General features: G+C 37.8%; 1 protein-coding gene across 1 annotated transcript in view; it reads right to left on the reverse strand.

Annotated features, from left to right (window-relative positions):
- Window positions 1–24,932, reverse strand: part of CNTNAP2 (contactin associated protein 2) — a gene marked incomplete at both ends in the record, with an annotated part of 1,134,939 nt that overhangs the window by 503,384 nt on the left and 606,623 nt on the right. The window contains one exon of the mRNA XM_082753539.1: window positions 1,611–1,760. Coding sequence (XP_082609665.1) covers window positions 1,611–1,760 — 150 coding nt within the window. The remainder of the gene's footprint in view (window positions 1–1,610; window positions 1,761–24,932) is intronic.

Consider the following 24,932-nt stretch of genomic DNA (forward strand, 5'->3'; position numbering starts at 1 on the left):
ATTACAACAAAGCAACCTGCAATTTGACTTAGAAAAGTATATTTAAAAAATGCGTGGAGAAACTACACAGTCTATCCCTCACAACCCAAAGAGAGAAAAGGCATTTCAAAAAAAAAAAATCTCTCTCAGTGTCTCTCCAGAAACGTAATAGTGTTCTGGGGAGTTTGCCTATCAAAATTAACAGAATAACACTGAAGGTACTATGTATGGCATTTATTTTCATTTTGTTCTGTGTATGCTTAATAACTGCATTTAATCTGAATGTTTTAGACATTTAATCTGAATGTTTTAGATGGTTCTGACAGTCACAGCACTGTGTTTTGATGACAAAATTTAAAGGCTTTAGCATGTTGCAATTGGTTATGCTAGAATTTTTATCAGAGTCCACATGCTAAAAAAGAGAGAGAGAGAGAGAAGAACCTATTCAGGCTATTAGTTGACTTAAGTACATTGTAAGGACATTGAAAAAGATGGATGTTGCAGCAACAGAGATGTTTACTTTTTGTGACAGATCAATTTTAAACTGGTAATATTTGTCTGAGACTGCATTTTCATCATTGCTACAGTGTTTCCTGGAAGTGTAGTATCAGTATCTGCAATATTAGAATCTATTTTTAATTAGCTATGTTAGTTTGTAACATTATTCAAACACTAATTTCCACATGTATTTTTAATGATTCAACTGATAGGAGATAATGAAATGAGAATAACCTTGAAAGGATTTTTTCCCTTTCTACTTACAGTACTTCATATCTCAGTAACCTTTCTATTGCTTGTTAAGACTATTTATAGTACTACATTTGCATTTTGATTTAATTAGCCTTGTTTGAAAAAAAATAGTTTCAACACTGATAAATTCTACTTTCAAAACTTGTGTTCTCTGTCTAAAGGTTTAATGTACAACCTCACGTGTGGAACACTTCAAAGGTACAGCTTACAACTCTTTTTTTGATTTTAGCATTTGCGCTCACAGAGAATTCTGGTTGAACAAAGATTGCAAGTCATTTCTGAATTGGATGTTTAAAACAAACCTGGCTAGAAGTACAAATAATTATACAAGAGTTTAAAAACCCTTATCAACCTTCCTCTATAAGATAGTAGTGTATCAAATATACTCAAGCCATAATCTGAAAGAACTCGGTTTTGGTGTATGTACCATTAATGGACAGAAATACTGAGAAATGTAAGGCTTCAATTTAGGAAAGCACTCAGCTACTCGTAATCATAACAGCTCTTTAAAAAATCAGCAAACTGTTAAGACTCATTCTGAACAGTGATATTTTTTGTCTTCAGGATTCCAAATTTGAAAAGATAAGCGTATCTCTCTTCTCAGTGCCATTTAATTAGACTACTAATATTGGAAATTTTCCTTTTCAGAGAATGGTCTCTGAAATATTCAGGGGAGATCTGGGGAATAAATTCAAAGTGGATTATCTCTTGCACATATTTTTCAGGGTTCCTTTTGCAAGGACAAGGAGGTGTAAATGATTATTAAAAGTAAAATAAAGTTTAGTATTATACTTTTTTTTTTTTTTTTTTGGCAAGCAGCACCTAGCCATTTTAAAAGAGAATAGAACCATAAGCAGATATTTGTTGTGATATTTTTTTACCTCCAAAGAAATACTTCTCTCCAGTCTTAACTTGCAGAGGGCTGTTTGTTCGCACAGCTGAAGCTTCATCTCCATCAATGGTGAGAACAGCAAAATTTTCCTTAGCTAGGAATTGAACTTCATGCCACTGCCCATCATTGAGACCAGAGCCTATGAAGAACAGAAAACATTGGAATATTTTACTTAGTGCAATACTTATTATCTGTAAGTGGTTAGTGTGCCTCTCCCAAGCTCATAATGTAATTTCCAATGAAGCCTACTTCAGAAATGAATTCATTTTAGTGTGATAATGAGGTGCTATTTTAAAGTAACTATTATAAAAAAATTATCATTATCGTCATAAATACAAGTCTTACAACTACTGAATTGTCCATTTTGTCACATATAATTGTTTCTAAATATACATGTTATCGCTCATCTTACCCATCAAAAGGCCATATTCCATATTTTACAAATGAGGAATCTCTCTTAATTGTTTCTATGACCAGGTTTAAAAGGAAAATACATTGATTAAACCATTTAATAATAGCCAGTAACAAGCCCACACAGGGCATATTATGCTTGTGATTGCTGATTCTATCAAAAGCCAGATATTTTCAGTAAAAAGGAAAGAAAAAAGAGGAAGGGAAAAGACTCGTGTGGAAGGTGAGTTCACCAATAATGCTCTCATTGAGATGTGGCATTAGTCACAAAGTCATTACAAAAACAGTGAATGTCCACCAAAAACCTGAATCTTAGGGGAACATCATCCAGTACTGACAGCACCGATGTACATGGATATGTCCATTCACTTTTAAAAAACAACAGGACTTTAATATTTTTTCCTTGTCTTCAGCACGTGTCAGGATGCTATTTTGCCTAGCATATTAAGCTGGCATTTAAGATCAGCAAAAGAGTATTGGTTTGTTCTCATCATTATTTTGCAGGTAGGTTAGGTGATGTCAGCAAATAAGTAGCAAATACTCTAGTAAAAGCAAATTCCAAATCATAGCACCTCTTTAAAACAACATTTTTTCTCCACCTTTCAACCTTAGCAAGGTGTACTTTAGAATCATAAATTCCTAGAATACGGAATATTGGAAGGGATCTACACAGATCATCAAATCCAACTCCTAGGTCTGCACGGGACCACCCAATAATCAGACCATTTGTATGACAGCATTGTCCAAAGGCTTCTTTGAACTTTAGCAGGCTTGGTGCTGTGACCACTTCCCTGGAGAACCAAATTGCCCTCTAGTAAAGAACTTTTTTCCTAATACCCAGCCTGAACTTCCCCTGTCTCAGCTCCATGCCATCCTCTTGTGTCCTATTACTGGTCACCAGAGAGCAGTCTAGCACCTGTCCCTCTGCTCCCCATTGTGAAGAAGCTGTAGGCTGCCATGAGGTCTCCCCTCATGGGAGCCTGGCTGAACAATCCCTTCTCCTGGCTGAACAATCCAAGTGACTTCAGCTAATCTTCACCATTTTTGCAGCCCTCCTTTGGACACTGCCTTATAGTTTTAAGTCTTTTTTATACTGTGGTGCCCAAAACTGCACGGAGTATTAAAGATGAGGCCACACCAGCAGAGCAGAGTGGGACAATCACTTCCTTCCACCAGTTAGTAATGCTGTGCTTGATGCACCACAGGAAACTGTTGGTCCTTTTGGCTGCCAGGGCACACAGCTCATACTCAACTTGCTGTCAACCAAAATGCCCTTTCTGAGGGGCTGCTCTCCAGCCTGTCATCTGGTCCATACCTATATCTAGTGTTGCCCCTTCCCATGTGCAAAATCCAGCACTTGCTTTTGTTAAACTTCAGATTGTTGGCAGTTGCTCAGCTGCTTGATTTGTCAAGATTTCTCTGCAAGACATCTCTACCCCCAATGGAATCAACAGCTCCTCCCAAATCAGTATCACAGTAAAACTTACTCAATAACACATTTTAGTCCTACATCCAAGTCATTTATGAAAACTTTGCCAAAATAAACCACACTGTAATGCAATATGCTGTTTCTGAAATTAAATGGGATGTGTAATATGGTATTAATAATTATAAGACAAAATTTCAAAATATTCCAAGGAGTTTCATCTATGAACAAGGAATAATGCTCATGGCAAACAGGTATACCTAGGCATTTATTTTTTTTTTCCATATGCTTCTATGTGTTTAAGACACAAGATCAAGTCCTGATACAACACAGAAGATGTCATATATTGGAATATTCTTGGAATATTTGATAGTGTAAATAAAAGTGGCATATGCCTCTTAAAAATGTATCAGTAAGAAATGTTTCTGCCAAAGCTTATTCAGGCTAGTGTAGGAAGAGATGAAAGAGCTAATATACTAAACATGAGGAAAGCTTTCTTCCTGTTTGTGAGCTGCTTTTTCCTTTGTCATTATATTTGGCAAGCAAATAAGAAACAGAAAAACACTTAATTCAAACCAACATAAAATTATTTTCTATGGACCAAACTCAGAAAATAAAAAGATACGCCATTTTATAGAGTTCCAAGAAAAAAAATTGACAGCATATTTATTCTATTAAAACTGAAGGTTATTAAATCATAGTTAGAATCCCTATTTTCCATCTTAAGATGACCTATCATTATAAAAATTAAAAAAGAAATCCATTTTAGTTTTTTATCGAATTGTTGCCCTGAACATCTTAATGCAACATTGTTAATGTAACATTGCACTTGTCGAGGTGATTGGCTCTGGGGCTGACGCGTTCTGCAGTGGAGCGGGGGATCGAGGCCACTCGAAGCAGCCGAGGGAGCCGCCAGGACCCAGCAGCCCTTATGAGGGAGGCTGACAAGGCGTAGGTGGAGCCAGCAGCGCCCCCTCCCCAGCTGTTCAAAGGCACCCCTTAGGGAGCGTGAGTGACCAGAAGCGTGGTGACCAGGACAGAGCATGGCGCGTCAGAAGGCTGTGCGCAGTTCATGCAGGCGGGGCGAGCAGGGAGGGCCCCTCTCCGCTCCTATGCAGCAGTCTTTCCCATCAGCACTTGTAACCTGATTGCGAAGAGCCTGACCATAGTATCAACCAGGCAGAAAAACATGGCCTCCTAATCTCTTGTGGCCTCTCCAGCTGCAGTCACTGATGTGGCTACTCAGACAGAGGACTCGGGGAAACACACTGCCATCCAGGTCTTGGGCTGCAGGGTGTGCCTGAGTCTTCTGTCTGTATCCAGCTGCAGCAGTGAGGGTATGCCTGTGGGAGGTGTGCCCAGGTCGAAGAGCTGCTCAGCCAGGTTGCGGAGCTTTGGGAGGAGGTGAGCAGGCTCAGGAGCATCAGGGAGTCAGAGAGGGAAATTGACTGGTGGAGGGGTACTCTGCCCTCTCTGAGACAGACTCACAAGCCTGCCACAGCACAAGTGTCTCGTGTCACGCAGAAGACAAAGTTCCCTCATCCCGCCAGGCAGCAGGAGGAGACCTAGGCCAAGAGGGGGGATGGAGGCAGGTTCCTGTTCGGGGTGGTAGGTGAGCCCTGTCTGTGCCCACCTCACCTTCCCATCTACCCTTGTATAACAGGTATGAGGGTCTAGAACACGACAGTCAGAACGATGAAGTAGACGAAAGCCCATCCCAATTAAGAGGGTACCTAAGGCAAGGCAGCCTACCCCCCGCATTGCTACATCATCTGTCAAAAAAGAAAGAAGGGTTATTGTCATGGGGGACTCCCTTTTGAAAGAGGCAGAGGGCCCAATATGCCGACCAGACCCAACCCGAAACATAGAAACATAGAAAATATAGGTCTGCTACTTGATGAGGAAGGTTTCCTCAAAGACAATGACATAGGCAAAGCAGAGATATTTAATGCCTTCTTTGCCTCTGTCTTCAACGCTAATGATGGGCTTTGGGACCCAGGGTGCCCTGAGCTGGAGGACCATGATGGTGGAAATGACAAACTCCCAACCGACCCTGAACGTGTGCGGAATTTGCTGCTCTGCCTGGATCCATACAAGTCCATGGATCCAGATGGGATTCATCCCAGGGTGATTAAAGAGCTGGTTGATGTCATTGCGGAACCTCTCTCAATTATTTTTCAATGCTCTTGGGAATCTGGAGAGGTCCCAGTAGACTGGAAGCTGGCAAATGTTGTGCCAATTTTCAAGAAGGGTAAGAAAGAAGACCCTAGCAATTACAGGCCTGTCAGTCTCACCTCAGTGCCTGGTAAAATTAAGGAGAAGATTCTTGAAGTTATTGAAGCACAACTGGGGGACAATGCTGTCATTGGTCCCAGCCAACATGGGTTCATGAGGGGTAGGTCCTGCCTAACAAATTTTATTTCCTTTTATGATAAGATCGCCTGTCTAGTTGATCAAGGGAAACGAGCTGATGTGATCATTTTGGACTTCAGCAAGGCTTTTGACAGTTTCCCACAGGATCCTATTGGACAAAATGTCCAGCATATAACTTAATAAAAAACATCATACGATGGGTGAGCAATTGGCTGACGGTCAGGGCTCAAAGGCTTGTGGTAAATGGGGCCACATCTGGCTGGCAGATGGTCACTAGTGGGGTTCCTCAAGGCTCCATTTTAGGGCCAGTCCTCTTCAATGGTTTTAGAAATGATTTGGATGTAGGACTAGAAGGTGTTCTGAGCAAATTTGCTGATGACACCAAACTTGGAGGAGTTGTGGACTCTGATGAGGGTGGAAAGGCCTTGCAGAGAGACCTGGACAGATTGGAGAGCTGGGCAATCACCAACCGCATGAAGTTTAACAAAAGCAAGTGCTGGGTCCTGCACCTGGGATAGGGCAACCCTGGCTATACGTACAGACTGGGTGACACGATGCTGGAGAGCAGCCCCACAGAGAGAGATGTGGGGGTTGTGGTTGACAGCAAGTTGAATATGAGCCAGCAGTGTGCTCTGGCAGCCAGGAGGGCCAACCGTATCCTAGGGTGCATCAAGCATGGCACTGCTAGTTGGAGGGAGGTGATTGTCCAGCTCTACTTTGCGTTGGTGCAGCCTCACCTTGAGTACTGTGTGCAGTTCTGAGCATCACAGTACAAAAAGGACATTAAACTATCGAAGAGTGTCCAGAGGAGGGTGATGAAGATGGTGAAGGGCCTAGAAGGGAAGACATATGAGGAGCGGCTGAGGGCACTGGGCCTGTTCAGCCTGGAGAAGAGGAGGCTGAGGGGAGACCTCATCACGGTCTACAACTTCCTCGCAAGGGGGAGTGGAGAGGCAGGAGACCTATTCTCTGTAAACACCAGTGATAGGACCCGAGGGAATGGTGTTAAGCTGAGGCAGGGGAAGTTTAAGCTTGACATCAGGAAGAGGTTCCTTACCGAGAGGGTGGTCACACACTGGAACAGGCTTCCACAGTGAAGTAGTCACTGCACCAAGCCTGTCTGAATTTAAAAAGCAATTGGACTGTGCACTTAGTAACATGGTCTAAACTTTTGGATAGACCTGTGTGGTGCCAGGAGTTGGACTTGATGATCCTTATGGGTCCCTTCCAACTCAGGATATTCTATGATTCTATGATTGTTGCCCTGAACTCAGTGACAATGAATAGAGACTTCCAGACAAAATTAAATCTTTGCTATTAAAACACAAGGGATTGTGAGGGAAAAAAGAAAAAAAAAAAAAAAAAAAGAAAAAAAAAAAAGCATCAGCGTACCTTGACCACAATTCATATTATATCAAAGGATAAGCGGATAAGCTTTGGTACCTTGACAAACTGTAACTATAGAAATTGTCACACTTCTGGTGAGTTCTTCTAAATATGCTTGTCTCCCCAAAGTACTGAAATGTCACTAGTTTTCTCCTGCTTCTGTACTGATGTTTCAGCGTTGTCTGATGTATTTACACAGAAAATATCTCTCCAAAATTGTTTGCTTTTATGGACACTTTTTTTCATGCTTTGATTTTTTTTAAGATTATTAAACAAATAGATAAAACTTTCTAGCCCATTTAAACAGAATTAGATACAAATATACATTCAACACTGGGTGCAGGTGCCCAGGCAGTGTCAGGGGGCTGCCAGGCCGCTCTGTGAGGTGAGGCCTGGATTGCCCCATGCTGGCTGCAGCTGTCCCACCACAGGGCCTGGCTGAGCCCGTAAGCCACTGGTGGGCTCCTCGGTGAGAGCAGAGCTCAGCAAGGGCCAAACACTGCCCGGCAGTGAGGAAAGGAGTGTGAGAAGCAGCCCTGCGAGCAGCCAGGGCAGGAGGTGCTCCAGGTGCCCAGCGGAGCTTGCCCTGCAGCCCCTAGAGAGCCCAGGCTGGAGCAGGGGAGAGGTGTGAGGAGGAAGGGGCAGCACAGAGGAGCTGCTGGGGGTGACTGCAGCCCTGCTTCCCAGACAGCACCACGAGCTCACTAGCACCACAATAAAAAGATGAATAATGCAATGACTCAAGGAAAGAACCAGGCAGGGGGAAGGTGAACCAGCAGTGCAGATGGAAATCAAAGCATGAGGAGAGCTACAGGTTACCAGCAAAGTCTAATGCCATGCAGACAGAACTTTGTGTGCACAGCATTTATCGAAGTATACTAAGGAGACACACTGCTGCCTGTAAGCTGCCTGTTAGAGGAGTGATTGGAGAACCACTGTATTAAACTTATTAACCCCTGTAAGTTAGCATTGTTTCTGCTGGTTTCTGAAAGATCACACTGTATCTCTTTTTGCATTTTGCACTTTATTTACTTTAAAATGACAATTTAAGACTGTCTTCTTCTTAAAAGAAGACCATCCTCATGGAGCTTTACAATATGACAGTAACATTTTCAACTTTTCTGTCTCAAAGTTGGCACAAAAATTCAATTGCAATTTTGTGTTTTCTTATGATTTTTTTTATTGATAATAATTTTCCATGGAGTTTACTGATGGATGCTAATAAAGATTGCTCATCATCTCTCAGTGAGTACTCACTGTTGTGTTTACAGAACAGCATTCCCCACTGATGTAAGTAAGAACACCGTTTTTCACTGCCACGCTTTATCTGTTTTATATGCCTGTGTTTTAGAGCCAGTAGTGTCAATTTCCCTTTCTTAATGTGATAATGCTCTGTTGCAGAGACTTAGTTATTGTGATACATAGCATATGATCCCATAGAGGATAAGTTTGTATAGACACATGACCTATTTTTATTGTAATATTTTATTACATGCCTTATATGTACTACAGAATTATTTCTATTTGGACTTAAAGAAAAAAAAACCTTAACTGAGATTTTTCTGCAAACAAAGACTAAATATTCAGAACAGAATATGTCTCTATTAAAGAATTTTCTGTTGTTAAGTATGTAATGGAGAACATCCCAAATGCAAAATGATCATTTCTCATTACAGTTTAATCTCTCTTATCTGAGCTGATACATATATTTATTTGCATTCATTTCATCTTACTGTAGCTTTCTGGTATACAAATTGAGGGGAAAAAAAGAAATACATACTGCTAGCACCACAAATTCCTTGATGATTTCTGGAAAAGCTGATTTCATATGCAAATTTTAAAATGTTAATGAAATGCATTCTCCCTATCTCGGATTTCTACTTAAATGACATTATTTTAAAAGTAGGACTCTTGAGGTAAGCACTTTGATTGAACAAGAAGAAACAGATGTTTTGCTTATTACAGACATGGAGGAAGGACTGTATTAATGAATACCTAAAACTACAAGAGTTTAATACATAATGGACAATGTAGATAACATCTGGTTATCTGTGTCTCGAAGAAAACTGTAGTAGCAAAAATCTTAAATTCTTCAACAATTAATCTCGTGAGATAAAATCTTCCTGTAAAAGTTAAGGGCCCAATTAGTAGTTACAAATGAGTGCCATATTATCGTCCACTAATATAAATGGACAAAATTCTTCTGAAGTCAACAACATAACATCTGCTACATCACAACAGAACCTTGTCGTAATTTTGATATGACCAATATCTAAAATTCAGCTAAGAGATTTAATGTTTAAGAACAAGACACAGAAAGAATAGTATCATTAGCACTCCATGAAGCACTAAAGCAATGTGAGACTATGCTGCTGCACATACCTCTTTAGTTTTTACTGCTGTAGTGAATATTTGATGCTGTAATTTCTTATAAATTCTACTGGGAGATGAAACCTAGGAATAAATTCTTATAAATTCTATTCAGGAGACCTGGAGACAGCTGAACAGAACAGGATGCAGATACACAAACAAACCTCAGAGGTGCTAGAAACAAGGAGACTTTCTCGGGTATTCAGCAATAGCTGTGTGGATTTCCTGCAATCCAGAAATCCTGAAGTCTGTTCAAAGTTTCTGTGCTGATGGCAAGACCAGCTCTGTCTGAAGCAGAAAACAAAGGAAGTGATTTGACTGCAACTTCTTTCACTTTAGCCAGACATCATGTTTCATCTGAATATGGTGTTCTAGTTGCTTTCTACCTAACCCCTCACTAATACAGTACAACTTTGCACCAGGATTTCTGGCTATAAGAAAATGAGCCAATATTTTGAAACATTCACTTCTGTTCAAATATACAGGATTTAGTGTATTTAGTCAACTGAGAAAAACAAACAAACAAACAAACAGGATGTTATTTCAAGAATTTTCAAGAATTTCAAATTCTGTCCTAACGTCCAGAGGTATTTTAGAGGTATTTTTTTAAGATCAGTTATAATGAACATGACCAGTTTTTGCACATCAGTGACATTTTATTTATATTGAGTTTTCTCTTTAAGTTAATGCCAAAGAAAAAGATGAAGATTTGACATTGCTAGTCAGTCGAGGGAAGTGATTGTCCCACTCTGCTCTGCGCTGTGCGGCCTTACCTCGAGTACTGTGTGCACTTCTGGACACCGTAGTACAAAAAGGATGTGAACAGTTGGAGAGTGTCCAAAGGAGGGCTACAAAGATGGTGAAGGTCCTAGAGGGGAATACGTATAAGGAGCAGTTGAGGTGACTTGGCCTGTTCAGCCTGGAAAAGAGGAGGCCACTTCATCGTGGTCTTCCTCACGAGGGGGAGTGGAGGGGCAGGCGCCTATTCTCTTTAGCAAACAGTGATAGGACCTGAGGGAATGGCATCAAGCTGCAACAGGGGGGGTTCAGGCTGGATATCAGAAAGAGGTTCTTCACCGAGAGGGTTGTCGTGCACTGGAACAGGGAAGTAGTCACTTCACCAAGCCTGCTGGAGTTTAAGAAGTGGTTGGACTGTGTACTTAGTCATACGGTCTGAATTTTTGTGTAGACCTATGTGGTGCCAGGAGTTGGACTCAATGATCCTTATGGGTCTCTTCCAACTCGGGATATTCCATGATTCTATTCTATGATTCTAAGACTTAGATTTAAATATGACTGTAGCCTTGTTTATATAGAATATATATTAAAAACAAACAAACAAAAAGAACAAACAAACAAAAAAAGAAAACAAATCAACATCAACAACAACACAAAAGAAAAAAAAAAAAAAAACAAAGAAAAAAACGAGGTCATTTTACTATTTCCATAGTTGATACTGTTCAATATTGAACAGAAAATAAAGTGAATATATATGATTGCAATGTTGCAGACTATCACATTCAGTCCTGTTCCTATAAAAGGCTTGACAACTGGTGATTTCAATGAAATGGACCATAAATTTTGCAAATAATGGTCAAACTTGTAATGATTTTTTGTTCTGTCATTTACTGAAAGCTAATAAAAAACAGATAAAAAAGATGCATTTGCATTTGAATGACAGAAGAAAAAAAAAAAAATTTGCAAATTCTAATCTTAGATGCTTACAAAATCTCATGAAATTGCTGAACCAATTTTAGCTTTACAAGCACAAGCTTTTTTCCCTTCCTGTGACTACTCTTCTCATAATCTCTATTCTTGGGGGAAAAAAATAAAATAGTAGTATTATTGTGGCTTTCGTATGAAAATATATACAGCTGGAAATTGGAATCTTTATATCTGTTTCAGCTCACAGAAAGGATGATGTTGTTAATGGACAAATACACATTTTTCCACTGTCCATGTACTCAAGTCCATGTCAAGACAACATAAAGCAATTTGGTGCCCTGGAATTGTACAGCATTTTGTATATGCTGATTATTAATCACCTCGACAAATGACTCCAGGATTAATTACTAAGGAACAGACTACGGCCACTCATAGATTATAAGGAACATAACTGTTCCTTAATTCCTCAAAACTCTTTCCAGATCAGCATCTAGCTTTATCTATTTTTAACTGACAACATTATAATTGATATACAGGTCTGTGGATCATATCCAAATTATATATCACCAAGTCAAAAATAGTTATCTACATCTGTAAGAGTATATAGAACACAGTCTACTTTCCTTATTTACTTAAAACCACAAACATGCTAATAAAAAGTCTATTCCTAGGTTTCAAATAATTTAAATTACTGAAACTTGTAACTTAATTTTTCTTTATCTAGCATACACATTTCATATAAGAAACCTTCAGATTTTTTTCTATTTTTTTTCCATGCAAATTATAATAAACGGCATTATACATGTACTCATACTTTTTTTAACTTCATTTTAAGTTTGTTTTTTTTTACAGTGACTTGCCAGATGTGATTGTGCACTGGGTTATTATATTAATATCTTATGTTTATTTACATAGTAATATTCTGATTTAAGTGAGCTAACCAGGGCTTTCCTGTTCATCTTAATAGTTTTATAACTACTGTATCACCTTTATCCATATTAAATATTATTTCTTTAGCTTTTATGGGGGATACCTTTCTGAATTTGCAGCCCTTCTGTATAACTACAATTGTTTATAAGCTTTACTATATATTTACTATCTAGATGAATTGTTAAAAGAATACAGCAGGTAACTTACTTTACTTTGTCTTATCTTTGGACTAATCATGTTCGCATAACTATAAAGTACCTATTCTTTGCACATTCATGCCAAACAACATGAAATAAAATAACTAGATATTGTAGACAGAAGAGGGAAAGTGAATCTGTATGTTCTTGTTTCATAGTGTTGAATTATTCAGTAACAAGGAGAATAGACTAATTCTTATTTCCCTAGATTTTCCCACAGGTGCCCCACTGGAACACTTTTCCTTTTGCTTAAACAGAATATTTAATTATAAACAAAACAGAACTTGGCAGGGAAGGCTATGATGGTAAGCAGATGAAAAAGCAGAAAATAACTCCATGTTTACTCCAGGTAAATTGACATTTGCTGGCCAATGACAAAAAGCAAATGCAACTTTGCTTTGAGATAAACTTCCTAATGATGGCTTCAAACCAACAAGAATATTTTACATCATGCTTAGGTAGGAGATTACTCAAGGGTTTAAAAGCTGAGAATGCATTCAAGCACTCTGCCAAACAGTCATCTAAATATGTCTCAGACACCCGAACAGGTATTTTGGCACACATTTTCTAGCAGTCATCTAATGCATAACTTGAGAGCTCGAAGCATATGAAGGGGGAAGAGTTGGTCTTGTTTTATCACCTTACTTGTGATACATCAAAACAGATTAATGTTGCTCATTTAGCAATACTTTTAAATCAGCACCTGTAACACTTGCATTATACTCTTCTTTAGAAGATACACAAAGCTCTAGGCACAAGATATTCTGAAAGGAAATTCACATTGCAACTCTTTTCATGCCTTAATCCTGTTATAAAGGTATCTTTTTTTTTTTTTTTTTTTTAAATATTTTTATTGTCATTGTACATATGCCTCACAGAACAGTAGAAAAACTCAACTTTCTTCTAAACTATAACACCCTCATAGAAGTACAAACTGTAGAAAAACCAAACCATTGCTCCCCATCAGAAACAAACAAACAGATGCCCTAAATGGGAACATACTACCTAGGAAATACCAATGACCAATCAATTGGTCTTTCTTCATGATCTGTATTTTATTAAACTCTAACTATATTAATCCATTTATTCTTTACTTTGAATACTCCAAATATAATTATTTGGCCAAAACCAGTTAATGCTACATCTGAAGAACAATTTTTTCATAAAGTCCTGTCCAATGCTGTGGTCAAGACCCTATTAATGACAGCTTGAGGCTGGACTTCGCCTTGTTTTAGACTAGTTTTGCAGCCAAAAGGAAAAGAAGTGAGCTCCACACAGCAGAACTGCATAAAGGCATTTCCGTACATAAACCATGAACCTGTAGAGGTGTTGGTGGAGGTTTACCTGCAGTGGTAAAATATGTTTAGTTTTTAGCTTGTTGCTACAGTATGCATGTGAAGCATATCCAGCTGTTCTGCTTAGTGGACCCTGTTTTGTATTAGTATCAGTTTCAAAGCCCAAGAACTGTATTTTGTTCATATGAAACTAAGTCCAAACTAACAAGCTCCAATCTCTAGTGTGTAAATGACATTGCACAGACATTCAGGTCTCCACACGAACTATTCTGCATTGCAGATCCACTTTTGTCATGCTTGCCTACTGCAAACATAGCCAGGGTCTGAAACAGAGAAAGCATTTGCTGAGTATATCAGGATCTTGATTTGAAAATACATCAATCTGTTTTCTTCTATCAAAAATCTTAAGAAAAAAGTGATAGAAACACTGCCCCACCATATCAGTCTCCAATTTACTACAACTACTGCAAGAAAAAAGTTAGAGTTGCATTTCCCTGCCCCAAGAAGAATATATTTGCCCCAACATTATCATGTATTTGCTGGGACAGATTAGTTTTCTATTTATGTTAAAGCCTTCAGAACCAGTGTCCTTGTTTTGGCTGGGATAGAGTTAATATCCTCCCCAGTAGCTGTTGTGGTGCTGTGTTTTGAATTTGATATGAGAATAATGACTGATAATGAGTGATAACACACTGATGTTTTAGTTGTTGCAGAGCATTGCTTACATTTAGTCAAGGACTTTTCAACTTCTCATGTTGCCATCAGTGAGCAGGTCAGGGGGTGCACGGGAAGCTGGGAGGGGACAGAACCAGGACAACTGATGCGGACTGGGGATATTTCATACCACATAACGTCATGCTGAACAGTAAAACTTGGAGGTTGGCCAATGAGGAGGGGAAGGGTGGGAGGCAAAGGGGCAGCGGCTTGGAGTCTGGCAATGGGGTGAAAAATTGCATTGTGCATCACTTACTTTGGATTCTTCTTTTCCCTTCCTTCTCTTTTCTATTAAACCATATTTATCTCAACCCAGGTTTTACCTTGGTTGTTGTTTGTTTTGTTTTGTTTTGATTTGATTTGGTCTCCAAGCACGGCATCGCTAGTAGGTCAAGGGAGGTGATTGTCCCACTCTACTCTGCGCTGGTGCGGCCTCACCTCGAGTACTGTGTGCAGTTCTGGGCACCACAGTATAAAAAGGACATGAAACTGTTGGAGAGTGTCCAGAGGAGGGCTACGAAGATGGTGAAAGGCCTGGAGGGGAAGACGTACGAAGAATGGCTGAGGTCACTGGGCCTGTTCAGCCTGGAGAAGAGGAGGCTGAGGGGAGACCTCATCACAGTCTACAACTTCCTCGTAAGGGGGTGTCGAGAGGCAGGAGACCTTTTCTCCATTAACACCAGTGACAGGACCCGCGGGAACGGGGTTAAGCTGAGGCAGGGGAAATTTAGGCTTGACATCAGGAGGGGGTTCTTCACAGAGAGGGTGGTTGCACACTGGAACAGGCTCCCCAGGGAAGTGGTCACTGCACCGAGCCTGTCTGAATTAAAGAAGAGATTGGACTGTGCACTTAGTCACATGGTCTGAACTTTTGGGTAGACCTGTGCGGTGTCAAGAGTTGGACTTGATGATCCTTAAGGGTCCCTTCCAACTCAGGATATTCTATGATTCTATGATTCTATGATTTTATTCTCTCCCCAATTCCACTGCAGGGGGGGAGAATGTGAACAGATGTGTGCTTAGATGTCTGCAGGATTAAACCACAACAATTAGAAAAACAGCAGAAAAACAAACAAACAAAACCCAGAGAATAAAGTTCTCGGTGAAACAGAGTAAAATATTAATATAATGATTGCTTAAGTTGATCCACTTTACTAACTAAAAATATTTTTTTATATATTATATTTTCTTTGTTAAGGAAAACTGGCACAGTAACATATACTTAAAATAAAATATACTTCTTTTCAAAGAGAGTTCCAATAAAGGTCAGACCTTAGGCAGTTGTTTTTTAAGAAAACCACAAAACAAAAAAAAAAATAATGCAGGTATTGTAGGATTGCTTTGCATTTTACTTAATATTGCCTTCCTCAGACTACTTTCAGACAACACAAGTTATATATCAAAGGAAGAAGAAATGCTGCAGGAAGCATGTACTCTGACTCCATCAATGAGCTGTGTCCTAGAGTATTTCATGTGTTCATTTAGGAGGAAGTACCTAATGAAAGCAACCTTTCAGCATAAAGGAAGTTTTAAGGAGCAAAGAAACTTAGAAATGTGTCCAGCTCCTTTGTTTCCCTGACAGTTCAATATGGCAGAATTTCCTCTCATTAGCACCTTTCGGCAAAGAGAAATGTGTGGTTTAAAATGACTAGACCTTATGCCTTTAAAAAGGAGTCACATAATCTATTCTTCAAATAGACACTGACTTATTTTGCTACTCCTTACAGCAGCATTATATGAACCCTGAATTTCAGTACAGTTTCACTAGACTCCTAGAATATCACTCAAGCGCAAACATGATTAAAGAGGAAAGGAAGCTATGTCAAATACAACCTAACAGCAGTAAGATCAGAGCTGAGCATTGCTACAGTACTGGGTGCTAGAAATGCTACCTTTGAAATCCAGACAGAATATACCTACTGGAACAGAGGAAAGCCAGGAAGAGGATGGCCCTGTCAATATGATTAGTAAGACACTGGGAAAGCTGGCAGGGGAGGAACAAAGTACTATGTAACACACAAACACACACTAGTCATACGTGTATCACAAGCTAATGATGGAGGGACTACAGGATATGGAATTGTGATATTATCAATACAACCTTTAAAATATCTTTCTCAAATATCAGAAACATTTATGAAAGATTCACACAATTATGTCTTAAGCTACAAGGACTTCAGCTGGGTTTAATCCCACCAGAGAGGTACTTGCAACAACTTGAGTAGAACACCTCTGCTGAAGTCCTGAACCTCTGGGCATCTGTACTAGCTGAGCTTTTAGGCTAGCATATAAAAACCACAAAATTTTTAGAAAGCTGAATAGATGAACTGCAGTATCTTTCACACCTACCAATCTGTGATAATCAAAAGCACTGTAATGGAGAGGCAGTAGCTCTTCCTAGTTACAAATGCTACCATATTCCATTACAAAGCAATTCACAGAATCACAGAATTTCTAGGTTGGAAGAGACCTCAAGATCATTGAGTCCAACCTCTGACCTAACGCTAGCAGTCCCCACTAAACCATATCCGTAAGCTCTACATCTAAACATCTTTTAAAGACTTCCACGGATGGTGACTCCACCACTTCCCTGGGCAGCCTGTTCCAATGCCTCACAACCCTTTCAGTGAAGAAGTTCTTCCTAACATCTAACCTAAAACTCCCCTGGCTCAACTTAAGCCCATTCCCCCTCGTCCTGTCACCAGGCACGTGGGAGAACAGGCCAACCCCCACCTCGCTACAGCCTCCCTTGAGGTACCTATAGAGAGCGATAAGGTCGCCCCTGAGCCTCCTCTTCTCCAGGCTGAACAAGCCCAGCTCCCTCAGCCGCTCCTCGTAGGACTTGTTCTCCAGGCCCCTCACCCAATTCACCCATTCACTCCCAACTGAATTCTTATATGCCGTACTGTACTTAGAATTACTGAATCTGTTCTGTGAGTGAGGGAGTCAACCTTTATTGAATTAATACCTCTGAGCTTAAAGTAAATTTAACTGTCATTTTTTGTTTTGTTTTGTAAATTTGACCCTTGTTCAGTATTTTTCTCCCCCATGTATGAGTAGAAAACTGTATTTTTATAGCCACTTTAAAGGTTTATTCACAGTATGATCTCCTTAAAACCTTGCTTAATGGAAAAAAAATGCATAATTCGTAGGCATAGGTAAGAATATTATAAGCATTTCATTCTCTATCTTTTATATAAAATTGCCTTGTTCTTTATTAAGTGTGTATTTTATCCCTTGTGGTCATCACAACTCTGACTTAATTATTATCCTTTAATTACTAATTTCTGATGCTCACCTCAACATAATGGATGACAAAAAAAGTAAAGCAACAAACTAACATCAATTCTATGCTGCAAAAAGATATACAGACCTATACAGACCACTACGTTCTATTTGTAGCCAAATTAAACAAGGGATCTTCATAAAACAGAGATGGAGATTTGCTAGTGAGACAGAAAGGTTGATTACAAATTCCTGCCCAGTCTCCTTGTGAAATGGGCTTATTTCCATTTCTATTCACCAGCCTGCCTCCCACAGCCTTGCTTGCCCACATGCAAAAGCAGATCTACATGACCATGCTCACTTTTTGGGCACCTGCAGGCATATTTTCTTGGCCAGATGTGTGCCAGTCCCCTTATGAGGCCCCATTCGCCCTCCACCAGCCAACCCAACATACTGTGCTGCGAGTCAAGGAGGCTGACTCTTCCCCACCACCAGGCACTCTCAGGGAATGGGAAATGCTAACATAAAAAAGGACAAGGAGCCCAGTAGAGGAGCAAAAGGAGTGAACAGTAAAAGGCTAGGTGCATGCAAACTGTATGCTAAAATAAATTTTTTCTTTTGAGGAAGAAAACGTTTTGGAAAATCAAAAACTGAGATTCCTATTGTCTAATATAAAAGTATTTATTTTCATATAAAGAATAATATTCCAAATCATCATTACTCTGCCTGACCAGACATTTAGATCAACTAATTCATTCTTAATATCTAGCATGAAAGGCAAAGGGAAAAAATGCATTTTTAGTTTCACTAACTTTTTTGAAATTTTGGAAAAAAATCTTTTTTTTTTTTTTTTTTTTTTTACTTTAAAGAAAAATAATATTTAATTTAACCCTAAACCTTCTTTGTTTTTTACATTTTGAAAACAACAACAACAAAGTAGTGAAATATGTTGAAAATTATTGGGTTTGTTTTCTTCTTTTTTTCCCCAACTTTTCCACAGTTTTATTTCACTAGATAGACTTAAATACCTAGTGATTTGTAGTGTATACAATTAAATATATCCAGACTCAGAAAATTCTTACTTTTTTAAGCTAAAGTGGATTTTGAAAATATTACAAGAACAAAAACTGATGGACCTTGCTTGGACAAATTCTTATTTCTTAACATCCTCCTCCTCTTCTCCCCTCCCCCCCCTCTTTTTTTGAAGTCAGCAATACAGCATAAAAAATATTAAAAATATGCAGATATCAGATATACAACGCCTCTATAAAGACTCTTAAGTGCACAGTGCATATACATGTATTTCAACCCGTTAGTTACTAAATAAACTATATTTCAATGATCAGAAAAATCCCAACAAAGGATTGTGGAATGAAAATGCAGATAAATTAAGCTTAATTCTAAGCTGTTACAAGTATAGCAGGGCTATGTCCTAGGAACAGTCGCCAATATAGGAAAAGATAACACTGTTTATTCGTACATTTGGTTAGTAGGTTCCTGGCCTGTATGTATGCATAATAGTCCATGCATTGTGAAAGCTTTGAGAAAGAAATTACCAAATCAATTCATTCACTACCTTATAAGCAAAATGGTCTCTGACACAAGGTAACACCTTTGCCATAAATTAAACTGAAAAGAATTGACATTAAAATGAAACTGTAATAATTCTGGAAGATAAAAGCTTTCTGCTGCATTACTTCACAGAAACAAAATATGAATATATGCACTTCCCTTTTCATTGTGCATCTAAGATAGGATAATCAACAAACAGGAGAGATGACTCAGAAAGTAGCGCTGCTTAACATTAAATGTAAGAATAACTGAATCAAGCCTTACTACTTTAAAAATGAAATCCAAACTGTCCCTCCTACCTTACCTATAATACCCAAAAGAACCTAACTAATATGTATTATACACATTATTATAATATTTGTTTGTCAAATCATGCAAAGACAGTTGTATCAGACTAATGTTTTAGGTATGCAGTTGACATTCAGAACTGAAAGAAGACAATTTGCTGCCAGAAAATCTGCATTCCAAAACAACAAATGAAACAAAAAAAGTTATTCTATGTTATTTCTTAAGACACTAGGACATCTACTTCTATTATCATATAAAATCAAATCTTACTAGTTTGCAGTTTACTCATGGAATGTAATTAAAAATATTTTTTTAAAAGATATTTGTCCTTAAGTAAAAAATATAGTACCAGTAAATGGCATCTAATAAAAAATATTGCTAAAGTGTTATATCTATTAAGGTTGAGTGTGATCAGTAATTAAGGCTCCATTGCAAAACATGTATACTTGAAAGAGACATTCAATAGCTTTATATATGCAACTACTTCTACAGTAACTGGAAGTTGCACGTATATATATAAAGGAAGAATGTGATTCAGGTTTGAAAGGTCTCCAGAGGTACCTTGGTGTCAGAAGTAATAACTAAACCTTGACTTTATAAGAAACTGGAACCACCACTACTGAAGGCAATAATTATGCCACAGCCACCGTTGGAACAAATTTCTGCCTTGCAACACAGCTCCAAAAACATCAGTAGATCTTTGTGTGAGTGGAAGGATGAGCAGTTGTTAGATGAGGTACTGTACTGTCATCCTTCCCATTGTTCCTCAGAGAAGAGGGAGCTAGTACAAATCAGCTTTTCCTCCATGAATTTGAAATACTGTTAAGTGGTACACATCTAGGTATTTAATATTTTTACAAATGACACTGAAACTGAGATTGAAAGTTGTTCATAGATAGTCTTTTCTTTTGTATTTACTTCTACCATTTTGTTAGGGAGAATAATGAGATATTCTAACAATTCAACAGTTTACAGTCAAATGGAGTAATATTACACATTTCAAAACTTTTTAGGCTTTTTACTGACTACACAGTACTAAGAGCTACATGATTACCATGTTTTACTTTGCAAATATCTTTATATTTTAATGAATTTATTCTTTTTCTAGTAGACTGTCCTATCGGGGGGAAGAGGGAGGTTGGAGAGGAAGATGATGAACATCTCATTAAATATTCCCAAGGTCATCCAATACTTAGGAAAAAATGACTGCTGAATACAATCAGGAATTATCAGTAGCTGAGACATCTCTCTCTCTGTTTTTTTTTTTTTTTTTTATATATATATATATATGTGTGTGTGTGTGTGTCCAGTCACATTTTAATTTTTGTTGTTATTGTTTTATACAGTTAGTATAACACATTAGTATAGTATATTAGTATTGTATAGTAGTATACATAGTATAGTTAGACCACAACTGAAAGCAGAGAGGTTAATATCTGGTAGATATTTATCATTTTTACCCTTTCTGCAGCTTTTATTAAAAATTATTAATGCAAAAATAGATTTCTTAGGGTCAGAAAATTTCATCTCACTCCTCACAAAAATTTATTTTTGATAGGAATTTTGAACTGTACTGCTATAATCATTCTTCATTGCAGTTTTTCTGTTGCATTTTATGCATCAGGTGGTCTGTCATATGCATGATTAGTAATTTTAAGACCTACAGTCAATAAATCATGAGAACATATTATCTTTGCATCATACTTTACTGGGGTTAACAACATTCTGATGCGTAGTATAGGCTGTCACTAGCATTTTATGAAGATAAATCATTGACCTACGCAGCTCATAAGCAGAATTGTAATAAATCATTCTGTTCTCTGTTGCTAAAGGCCTTGTGACACTGTCAGTTAAACATGGCTGAGCAGAACTTTTTCATTGTAACAGGAATACATGGCTGCTACTGACAAGTATACCCATACTAGTTGCCTAGAGATCTGTGAGGAACTGTTGTGACCAAGTCATATCAGAGTGTGCCTCATTCAGAGCCTCAGTAAGTTCTTTTAGCTCTTGGGAATCTGCTGACAAGCAACTCCTTTCCCCAGGGAAAACAAAACAATAAATAAACAAAAGAAAAAAAAAAAGCAAACAAACAAAACCAGCAAAAAGAACAAAACCTATTTATTTTCAATTCTCAGTCCTTATACAGAACATATACACCTTACAGAAAAAAAATATTACAGCTATTGGCTTTGCTGTCATTCTTGAAATGCCAGCATAGCAAGAAATGCCTGTCTTTTTGAAATGATGTAACTTCTGAAGTTTTAGAATTGTCATTTATTGCTGTAGCGACAAATTAGGAAAAAAAATGCAAAAACATAAGATACGATCTTGAATGAGCTTACTCTTTAATATAACAACTATATAAAAGTTGCTACAAAAAATTAAGAAAAAAATAAAGGAATCTAAATATGAAATTAATCCTGTTTTTAAAAATTCTCTAAAACATTCTTTTAAAATAGGCAATGATAGCATTGATATTGACAAAATAGGCAATGATATGCATTTTAAACACTTTTTGAGCTGTTGAAAACTGGAACATGATTTTCTTGCTTAAACTGATTTTTATAGAAGGTATGTTACATACTTACAAATATACCTGTTTATCTTTACGCAAATGTATCTGCCTTTTCCACTTTATCACTGACAGTAAGCAACTTCTGCAATGAAAGATGTTGTAAGACAACAACAGCTTTGCAATTGTCCTATAAAATTCACAGTAGATAAATAAATAAATCCTAAGTAAATAAACATATTTACCAAAGTAAATTTGTTGTTTCATGCATGGCTTGCCCTCACATTACAGAGACCATCTGGAAATGGATTTTTAAACAAAACTTTGCTGAAAAGTTGGTGGTTTAACTAATGCCATCTTACTTAAAATATAATCAAGCCACACCTGAGATTCCAAAGCATGTTGAGTGGAAATCAGATTTCATTATAGGTTGTTCCTTATCCCTTGCTGGCAGGAATACTGCTTGAAGTCAAAAACTTCTAGTGACTCTTTTACTAAAAGGATTTATTTATCCATTAAGTTATTCAGTGTAGAATAATTTAGTTGTTTATAAAACAACTTTCCCTGACACTTTGCTTAGAAGTGGGTTAAACAACACAGAAAATATGGCTTGATAAACCACCTTTTTCTATATTTGCCAACTTCTTTTAAACTTCTATGGCCTATCAAACCAGTAATTAAATTTGATTTACTACAGAAGGCTGGTAATTATTATTAATTGGTAATTCTGACAATTCACAAAGGACTAATGATTTTCTTAGTAGTATGGAAGCACACAAAGTCCTTAGTGTTTACTTTTTATTTATTTATTTATTTATTTATTCATGGCAATAGGAAAACCATTTCAACTTCATATACTAAAGTTAAGCTTACAGTTTAGAGCAAGCTCAATCACTGAGTCACATGTATTTTTGTAATATTTGTAATATTACATGTCTTCTTACTGTTACTTTGCCATAGGAATCTCCACAGTTCTTTCAAATAAACAGCACTTCTAAACAAAATGATGAACTTTCTTTGGGTTTCCATAGAAATGGCATGCTTTGGGGGAAATTATTCCTATTGAATTAATGATGTTTCTTCAGATATAACACTGAGAAAGCACGAGACTCATTTTGAAGGAAAAACTGGAAGTTGACTCAGAAGAGTTATAAAGTAAAAAGAATTTAGTCTGGCTAACAGTTTGAATTCTGTTTAGTTTGTGTTGTTTTGTTTTGTTTGTTTGTTTTTGTTTGATTGGTTGGTTGGTTGGTTTGGGTTGGTTTGGTTTGCTGTTGTTTTTTTGTTTTTTTGTTTTCATCTGCAGACATATCTCCAATGAGGTATGTCCTTACTTGTAAGTGTATGATACACACTTACAGTGGCATTTCTTAAGTAATTCCCAGCTGTCTTCTGCCCATGTGCTAGCTTTCAGGCTGCTGCTACTTGTTTTTTATAATGGCTCTTCCTATCATGAATCCAGAGGAATTATGCAAGGGGATTTGCAGACATTATAGAAAATTTCATCACAATGTTTTAGGCTGAAGTGTGAGGATATTCAAAGGGTGCTGCTATGTGAGACTAAACATAAAGCATATTAAAATGAGTAATTACAGTTAACATATACATATTATGCTCTGTAGGTGTAGCTCGTATAGTAACTTGTTTAAATATGAACATTTACATTTTAAGTGGGAGGAAAAAATAGCAAGTCCTTAGGAGAGACCATCATAAAATGAGAATTTTCTCCTTGTTTGAGGAAACAGAATTTAAACCAGGACCTAAAGACAGAAGCAGTAATTTGTTTATGATAAATGTTTTAATAAACAAGCACCGATTACAACTACAGCTCCCTCTGTCAATTTGCTACAAAATAATGATTACACTTAGCAATTGTAACAATAGAAAGGAATCAACTCTGTTTCTTCTTGCTCACACAGCAAGGTTTAAAAATTGTCTTAATTAAAGCAGATTTTAAAAAATAATAAATTATTATTAGGAACTGTACTGTAGAATGCATGGATGCACAGATGCACATCTATTTACAGAAGTATCTTGCTTATTGCTCAAGGTGCAATAATATTCTATTTCATACCAAGTACCTTAAGTAGAATACAGAGAACACTCAATTTAGCAAGTTTAGTGTTTAAATCGGCCACAGTATCTCTCTCTTTTTTTTTTTTTTTTGATACGATTGTTCCTCCTTCTCACTGAGTTGTTTGTGTGGTGAGTGTTTGTAGAAAACTGTTTATCTACTTTAAGGAAGAACTGAATAAATGATCTTGCTATGTGGAAGAAAATACCTTCCTTGATCCTCTGTTCTTTCGAGAATCAAGTCAAAGAGAATTCTGCCTGCCAAATTAAATAAATATAAATAAATAAATATCTTTTACTGTTATTTAGCTGCAGAGCATTTATAGAAACTAAGCAAGGTCACGTTGCTTCAACAAACAATATCCAGCTCAGCATACACCAGCTCTCAAATCTGTGTTCTCAATTTTATTCTCTCTTCATCTATTTAATTTCTCTTCTGTTCAAATCTGCTGTCAAGTTATGACAGTGTCGTGGTTTAACCCGGCTGGCAGCTAAACACCACGCAGCCGTTCGCTCACCCTCCCCCCTCCCTCTCTGGGACGGGGGAGAGAAATGGAAAGTGAAGCCCGTGAGTTGAGATAAAGACAGTTTAATAAGACAGGAAAATAATAATAATAACAATAACAATGATGATACAATGGTGATAACACGAAAGTAATAATAGTATGTACAAACAAGCGATGCACAATGCAATTGCTCACCACCCGCTGACCGACGCCCAGCCTAACCCCGAGCAGTCCGGCCCCCTCCCCCCGGCTAGCCACCCCTATATATTGTTTAGCATGACGTCAGATGGTATGGAATACCCCTTTGGCTAGTTTGGGTCACCTGTCCTGGGTCTGTCCCCTCCCAGCTCTTACTGCACCCCCCA

Source organism: Aythya marila (assembly GCF_965140915.1).
Source record: "Aythya marila genome assembly, chromosome: 2".
Taxonomy (NCBI): Eukaryota; Metazoa; Chordata; class Aves; order Anseriformes; family Anatidae; genus Aythya; species Aythya marila.